This window comes from Nanorana parkeri, unplaced genomic scaffold, assembly GCF_000935625.1.
Source record: "Nanorana parkeri isolate BGI_ZX_2015 unplaced genomic scaffold, ASM93562v1 scaffold1842, whole genome shotgun sequence".
NCBI classification, from domain to species: domain Eukaryota; kingdom Metazoa; phylum Chordata; class Amphibia; order Anura; family Dicroglossidae; genus Nanorana; species Nanorana parkeri.
The window spans coordinates 247,131-255,676 of record NW_017308110.1 but is presented as its reverse complement, the minus strand read 5'-3'; the positions used below and the strand labels follow the sequence as shown (position 1 = coordinate 255,676).

The window sequence follows — 8,546 nt, the reverse complement described above, 5'->3', positions numbered from 1 at the left end:
ATTCTTTTCCCATATTGTTCTTAAAAGGAAAAGTTGCTGCAAATAAAGTCCTATGTAGTTCTTTACTATTTTGACCAGAATAAAACTGTGTGCATAATCCTATTTTAAATCCTATTTTAAATATTTTGATATGTGTCTTTTTTATTCCTATCTTGAACATTTTGGTTTTGCTTTCATCTGTCTTTTAGAATGATAACCAGGAAAGGAGAAATCATGAACGCACTGAATCTCAGAGCAATGGACAGACGCAAAGCAGCTCACAACAAGTGCTGGAACAGGATGATGATGAAGATGAGGAGCTTACCTTAAAATATGGTGCCAAGCATGTCATCATGCTGTTTGTACCAGTTACCCTCTGCATGGTTGTGGTTGTGGCAACAATTAAGTCTGTCAGCTTTTACACTCGAAAAGATGGACAGTTGTAAGTACAGTTTTATGTATAGTTTGCTTACATTACACTGGCAACACTACACTGGCAATACCCTTTTCAAAATGTATATGGCAGAGGGAAGAATTGTGCTTTCTGATCTTCTCACAGATCCCTGTTAGATCCCCCTATGCCACTGGTCAATTCTGATTATCCCTTCCCCCATTCTTTTTTTTTTTGGGGGGGTGGGGTGGGCTTATCAGCTGTTGTGGCTAGGGCTGCTGCTAGGTTGTTGGTCTTAGGAAGAATAGCTTTTAATGAACACTCTAGAATTACGAGCAGTTATTCGGTTGTTCCTTCACTGGACCTGCTCATGACCAGTCATACAGTATGGTCCATGTTCAAGCAGTGCCACTGCTTTGGCTTGTCAATCATTAGGGGGAACCAGCAGTGTTGCGGTGGTGACGGTTGTAGATTATTTTTTTAGCAGGCAACGTCTGGTGTGGAGAAAATGGTCCTTCCATCTGGATGTGTTCCAAGGCATTTGTCTGTGTTGGGGAACATCGGGCCTGGCCTTTTTAGCATCTCTGTTCAACAAGAGACTGGACAGGTTTCTTTCCAGGACACGGTACCCGATGGTAGATACAGGAGCTGCCCTTTGACCCCAGCAGGATCGGTGATCTATCAAGACCAATAGCATTCCATTCATTCTAATATCTCCAGATTGACCTTGGAGAGAGTGGTATAACCACTTCATTCATCCATTCAAGGTTCCCATTACATATGAATTGTGATTAAAGTCCACTCTACTAGGGCAGTGAGGGTTTCTTAGGCTTTTTGTCATGAGTCCTCTGTCTCTCTGTGCATTCTGTATGTTCTACACGCTCTTATCAAACAGATATATCACTCAACACTTTAGCATATTTAACAGAAAAAAAGGGACCAAACAAGGCAAGTTTGTTACGGTTTACATACACTTCAAAGTGTGTCTTTACAGGTGAAAGGGCTTCCTGCTGTTTCTTATTTTAATTCAGTTACACAATACATGTCAGCTGTCACCTTCCCCCATGTTACATGCAACACCAACATTTGTCAATAGGTGGCATATATGTTGCAGTTTACATGTGTAATGAACACTGAAAGTTGGATAACATGCTGGATCCATATATTTAGCATGTGAGTTGTATGCATCTTGATCAGTACATTTACTGTTTAGAAATCACTGTCCGTTTTTTCAAGGCGTTGATCACTATTTTATTGAAAATCACTTTGCATGCGTGTTACTTCTGCTGCTCTGGTTGTTGGTTTTTCAGTCTCCAATCTTAAGCATCAAGGGCCCCTCTCCCAGGTGTCTAAGTCATATTACATTATCTTTGCCAAAAGTTACTTAAAGGAGAACTATGGGGAAAAACACTGACCCCATAGTTCTCTAAGATGCAATTCTGTTATCTGAATAAACTTGCACTATTCATACTCGGGAGGTAAGCTATTGATTTTCTTTTCTTGTCACTGAGAAGTAATAAATCACATGGGGTAAAGTTGTGTGCAATAGGAAAAGTTTTTGCTGGCCCCATTGATGATAGGGTCATTGTTGCTCCTGATTCAGGGAAACTGGATGTGTGCTTGATGTGAAGATGTTTCCATGTTGCTCTGCAGAGGAGTCTAGAGCAGGGGGTTTATTTTACAATTTTAGTTAAAAATGACATGTTCTTTTAAAGGCTAACTTCAGCTAATATATTTAATTTAAAAAGCGGGGAAGGTTTAGAGGTTTTGCCAGGTTACTATTGCCATCTATCCCTGTACTGGAGAAATTTACCCTTACCACCTCAGAATATTTGTATTGCTCATCGGTTCTTTTTGTCCCAGTGAAAATGACTCTTCCCCCCCCCCATTTCTTGTGCACGCTTCACAGGGACAGGACAAGCGCACACACACACTTGCTTATGTTCTTAATGCGCAGAATATCTACCACTGAGGCTTATCAACATGACCTATTCCTTAAGGTTCATATACATTTTTATATAGAGCCTTTATTGTTTAAAACCATTTAAGTAGTTCACTGACATTGTAAATTGTGTATGCATGTTGAGCATGCACACTGTTGTCTTTCCAATTGTGACTTAGGTTAAGTTTGGGCCACATTTTAGGAGTGGTTTGTGCAGAAACATTATTCAAAAATCAGTTTCTTTGTGTCTGTATTTACAGTGATTTTGTAATATTTTATTAAAATCTGATTGGAACCTGGAAATATCTGTATGTAGGTTTGTATGCAAAGTGCAGGTATATTGCTGTGATATTCTCATATATTTTGTTTTTCCCTCTAGAATTTACACTCCATTTACAGAAGATACAGAAACGGTGGGACAGAGGGCTCTGAACTCCATTCTAAACACTGCAATAATGATCAGTGTAATCATTGTCATGACTATTCTCCTAGTGGTACTCTACAAGTATAGATGTTATAAGGTGATGCCTTCCCTCTTCTTTTTTTTTTTTCTGTTCTAATGCGCACCTCAAAAGATGTCTGTTCTAATTAAGGTGTTCTATTATGTTTATAATACGTTCCTATTAGTATGTCAAAGAAACTTGTGTAACAGAATTTACCTAGAACTACAATATACTGCCACTGTAAATGCTCAGAGTAAGCATCATTCTCACCTAGTAGACATGCCGTAACATGTTGGTTTTTAAATAGATTCTTAAAATTCACAACTGTTTTGCTCCTAGCAGTTTACTAAAGTCTAGTGTTCCTAGTTTCCCTAGTCACAGTATCAGGGCATCACTCGACTTTGAAGGTCATTGTATGGGTCTTGTATACGGTCAAATTTTAGATCTGTACAATCATGCTGATATTTGTAATAGCATACACTATAAGTAGTATTTGGTCCTAATAGATTGTGTTACTCATTTGGTGCAAATTGGTTTTCTCTATTTATTTTCCCCTCAAAGTAACTTTCCATACAAATAATCGCAAGACTGCCAGACGTGAGCTGGTACTGTAGTGTCCATTTGAGGGCATAACTCAGTCCCCCTGTTATTGTTTGTTCCTCCAAAGAAGGCCACTTCAAATCTTTCCTGTATCTTTCTGATTCACATACCTGAATCAGATGGTGTAGATCAGGAGGTCTGACTTCATTGGCCACATGCTTTACCCCGGCCAGTAACTCTAAGGCCCCGTTCCCACAGCGCGATATGCAAATTGCACGTTTGTCTCGCGATTTGCGTATTGCGCGACATCGCGTTCAAGCTTGCATTGAGCAAGCTTGAATCGCGGCTAAATCCGCTCAAAAAAGGGTCTTGCTGTAGCGACACACGACCCGCGACAGCAGGACCCTTTGCCCCATTGGATTGCATTGGAGTGCGATATCGCGCGGTAATTTGCCGTGATATCGCGGGAATTACCGCGCGATAAATCGCTCAATGTGAACGGGGTCTAAAAGGTTAGTATTTCTGAATTCAGTCATAGGACCAAGCAAATTTGTTTCATTACCAGTTGCCTTAAGTAGCAATTTAAAAGATAGTATAAAAGGTTTATCATAGGATAGGTTTCAGAAAGTGATGCAGACAGTAGGAGTATCTATTAAGTAATAGTGCTGTCTCTCCAGTGCCATCTCATTACTGTGTTTCTGTTCCGGTAGAGCCAGTGAACAGAGTTTATAAAATACCTAACCTGGGGAAGCTGTGCACAAAGAAAGAGCACCAGAAGGCGAAAGAGCCATCGCCACTATTGCCTGTAGGCTACTTGGTGCAAATATTTTCCTAATTACTGATTTACCTGTCTTTGTCCTGCATTGTGTCTCTGCGTGGCGGCAGCCATCATGGTTAAGCATCAGGGTTTTGCTTCCTCATGTCAGAGCCGCCTTTTTGCAGACTGGCCATCTGATGGCTAGTGGGGTATTGATCAGAAAATGGCATCAGTGAAGGAAGTTCATGTGCATAGAATGATTTAAGCAGAAGTAGATAGGTCCTTGCATTGTAGTTCTCCAAGGATATCTGTTTGCTGCTCTGTAACGACATTACCAAATCTCACTCCAAATCTTGTGTGCGTAGCATTCAAGGCAGCAGTGTCTTAGATGATCTTGCACATGCGCAGCTTTGAAGCTTTAAGCTCTGGTAGTGGACTGCTATTTTTCAGGAGGCATTCAAGGTACATTTTGCAGGGATCTGCTTGGGCACAAGACACATTTACAGATGTTGCCTGTAAGACCTCATTCACACGATTAACAGCCGGCCTGTACAGATCCATGCTGCATGCACGACTCGTACCAGACCGCTCCTGGGAAGGACAGGTGCTGAATGTGATTACACGCAGCAGCCTGTTCTTCTCTATGGGAGTACGCCGCCCTACGCTCCCCCGAACTGCACGGGTGCGGGTGTCCCTTCTTGGACGCAGAAAGAATCCATCCTGTATGAGTATGGACATGCAGTTCGGGTGAGCGTACAGCAGCGTACTCTACATTAATTTGACTGCCCCTAGCTTAAATGTTAAAGAATAAACCAGAGTGAGAAACCAGTTAAGGCCAAGAAACATATAATAGGAATTTGCCATGGCGAGGGTGCTTTAAAAGCACACACTACTGCATAATGCATGTGTTTTTAGTAATTTACCATTCATATCAGTGGGCTTGCTTTACCATGCCTAAACTTACAATTATGCAGTGTGTTGTATATTATGAAAATTGCACCAAGTTGCAGCACATGGGAAATGGCCACAAAGGACTGAAAGATTTCTAATTGCATTGTACTTCATCTGTTAGATGTCCATTTGCCTGCACCTAAATGCATGCAAATGTGACCAGGGCCTCAGTGCCCCAGATGCACATTAGAATGTATACAAGTGAATATGGAATAATATGAAAATAGTAGGGAGCTACAGTTGCTGAATTGTTTGTAAATGGGTATGCTCTTGGTCTGTCTTCCCTACCTACTTATATACCTAAATCCATCTTGCAGTCTGTGAAATTGGAAAAGTCTAAACTCCCATCCTCCATTATCCTTCCAGGTTAGGTAGTGGGGCTAGGATTATGGTGACAGCCACAGAAGCTACATAAAAAAAAATTGACATCTTTCATATTTATATATTGGTTATTGGTTCCCTTTTAATATGCTTGTGAAAATGTGCTTTTACATTACTCGTATCAGATTTTATTCTAGCCCTACTTCAGCCAGTTTTTTGTTTTGAATATAGTATGGATAGGTTAGAGTGTCAAAGTGACACTAAACTCAGGAGTTAAATCTTAAAAATGCATTCAAGTACCTTTTTAACTGTTAACAAAAATGTATCTTATTTGTGTATCTCTCGGCTGTAGATCATCCTCTCTGAATTGGTGCTGACACTGTCCTGGAGGATGGATAGTTTGTGTGTGTGTGTGTGTGTGTGTGTTGTAAAGTAGCCACCACTTCAAACTCCTGTGATGGACTGCATTCGCAATTCAAATTAGTTAACTTAACCTGAGATTGTAGTTCATCATGGGAGCGAGCTTGGAGTGGTGGCTACTTTACTACAGAATTCAGAGATGATTTGAGGATCTACAGCTGAGTGATGCACAAATAAGATACATTTGTGTTTTTATAGTTATTTAAATTTGCATTTTTAAGATTTAACTCCAACGTTCAGTGTCACTTTTAGTTTTATTTCTATATGTGATTCCATTAGGGGGTTAGCTTCTGTGCATGTGTGTCGCACAAGGACAAAGAAATTAAGGAACGTCACCAAAAAAATTAAAAAACCTTACCAGGTTTCTGAGCTTCACCCCCACTGTACTAAAATATGCTTTTGTTGCTGCTTCTGTCCCTATTGGAGAAATGTTACATACTGGAAATGAGTAGAAATCTCCCTAATGGGAACACAGACTGCAATTTAAAACATGAGATTCTAACCTTTCCCCACTTTACCTCAAACAAAAAGTTTGGCTGCAGTTGGGCTCAAGGCTTTGCTCTGGTGTTTTTATGTGTGCAATAACTATTGTTAATTCAGGTTCTAGCAAGCTTGTAGCTTCAGTTGGACATATAAGTGCATATAAATTATCTGAAAACTTTCTGGTATTTTCAGAAAATATTTGGAGTCAGTCCTTAGCCCTTGGGGCTTCTCTGCACCTATCAAACGTGTAGTATTTTTAAAAAATGTTGCAAGACCACTTCAAGGACAAAATAAAACGTAAAAGTGTATTTTCAAAGTAAAAAAAGCTAACCACTCAGAAATGCGCCTACAGGAAGAATGCAGATGAACGATAGACTATGTGCAGAATGTTGGGCAACCATATGGGTTGGGTGGGTAAAATGGTAGCTTGCAGCAATTTTACTTCTCAGAACAGAGCCAGTTCTCAGTCTAAGATGACCGTGTAAGTGACAAGAAGAACATTGTTGAATAATAAGGCAAGAACTACCCTGGGGAACTTTTTATTTGAGGAAATAATCCTCTGATTTGTGATTTTAGAACAAATTTAGTTCAGCAGAAAATTGCCTTTGTTTGCTGGCTTTGTAAGTGTAATAGATCAGCAAGGTTCTTTGTAAAGATAGTTTAAAGATGTGTAAACAAAATAGCACAAATTACTTGATGACCAGGCATTTCAGGCATACAATGTTTTTGTTTGAACTTTTTGTGATTTTGTTCTGTCCAAAAAAGCAAAACATTTACTTTTTTTTTCAATCGTGGACTATGCTTCCAATCAGCAATAGATTTTGGACAGGCTTACTTTGTAAGATTTGTTTTTGTATATACCCCTATCTTTTTTATGACTGATTATTTATTTGGTATTTACTATTGCTATGAAAGTGTTTGCAGCCTGAGGCTTTGTCATCAGATTTTTGTTTTGTCTATTGGGGGAGCCTGCCATTGGCTTCCTTCAATGGGGTTGTGAAAGGAAGGGTAAAAACAAAACCAAGTTAAAAGGTACGTTGGTAGTGAAGAAGAAATAATTTATGTAAATGAAAAACACCAAGTAAACACTGTCTAGGATTTGGCTAGGAAGCCAGCTTCACGCTGCCTGGCGACACTGCGAGGAAGCCGGGCGGCATGTCATAACCCGCCTCCCGGCTTCCAGATTGGCTAGGAAGTAGGTTTCACCCTACCTATCAACCCTGTGAGGCAGCCTGGCTTCCTGACCAATCAGGAAGCCGGGTGGTGGGTCATAATGTGCCGCCCGGCTTCCTGATTGGTCAAGAAGCCAGGCTGCCTCGCAGTGTTGCGAGGGAGCGTGAAGCCAGTGTGCTTTTCATAAAACACTGGCTTCCCGGGCGTAGTCCTGGCTAATCAGGGATCGCGACTTGCCGTCCGGCTTCCAGATGCCGGGCCTATGCTACCTCGGGATGCCATTATCAGTATTTGGCATTGGCGAGTACAGGAAAAAACATATTGGTACTTTAGGCTGAAAAAAAAATGTTATTGGTGCATCCCTAATTTTAATACTTTATATTTCTGTGCGTTTACCTGCATTTTTATTTTGTTGACAAGGCCTCTTTTAAAGAAAAATATCTGTCGTGTCAGAATTTAATCAATCGGGAATGTTGATGAATGGTCTCCTACCTTTTAGAATATGGTTGTTTACAAAGACTAGTCCTTCAATAGGAAATGCATATCATTATTATACACCCTTCTACCTCTTTTAGACCTGGAAATTATTTTGTCTGCCAAGTCCAAGTATTTGGGAGATGGCCTGGACATATTTTTCAAAAGGTAAGGGCTCATTAGCTTTTAATTATGTATTTGTCTCTGAAACCTCATGGGCAAAAAATGGAATTATGAAGGGTTATCTTTATAGAAGAGAACTCCTGTTTCAGGTAGTATTGCATACACTTTCCCAGGGCTCATTTGTGAGCAAGATTCTTTTTAGGAGACCTGTTCTGTACTATGCGGAATAGGCATCTAATATTGGTCTCCAAATGGCACCCTGTAATGGTGGCCAGCAAAGGATATATACACATGACTCTGGGAGACTGTAGGCTATGCTTTTTGAAACTGAACTTCTCCTTGATAAAATTAACCCTTCATAGTTCCTTTTCTTTCAGAGGCTTCAGACACAAATGTGTTTTTATAGTTAAAGGAGAACTAAGGTGAGCGAAAATCACTCATCCTCATAGTTTGAGCCGACGAGTGACACTGTCACACGTCATCTCAATAGATCGGGAAGTGAGTGAACACATACCGCCACTCGCTCACTTCTCGATCATCTCCCTGATT

The 8,546-nt window shown here is 40.3% G+C and overlaps 1 protein-coding gene across 1 annotated transcript in view; it reads left to right on the top strand.

The window, feature by feature from the left end:
* PSEN1 (presenilin 1) overlaps positions 1-8,546 on the top strand; it is a 43,971-nt gene that overhangs the window by 20,098 nt on the left and 15,327 nt on the right. The window contains exons 3-4 of the mRNA XM_018571799.1: positions 189-421; positions 2,692-2,833. Coding sequence (XP_018427301.1) covers positions 189-421; positions 2,692-2,833 — 375 coding nt within the window. The remainder of the gene's footprint in view (positions 1-188; positions 422-2,691; positions 2,834-8,546) is intronic.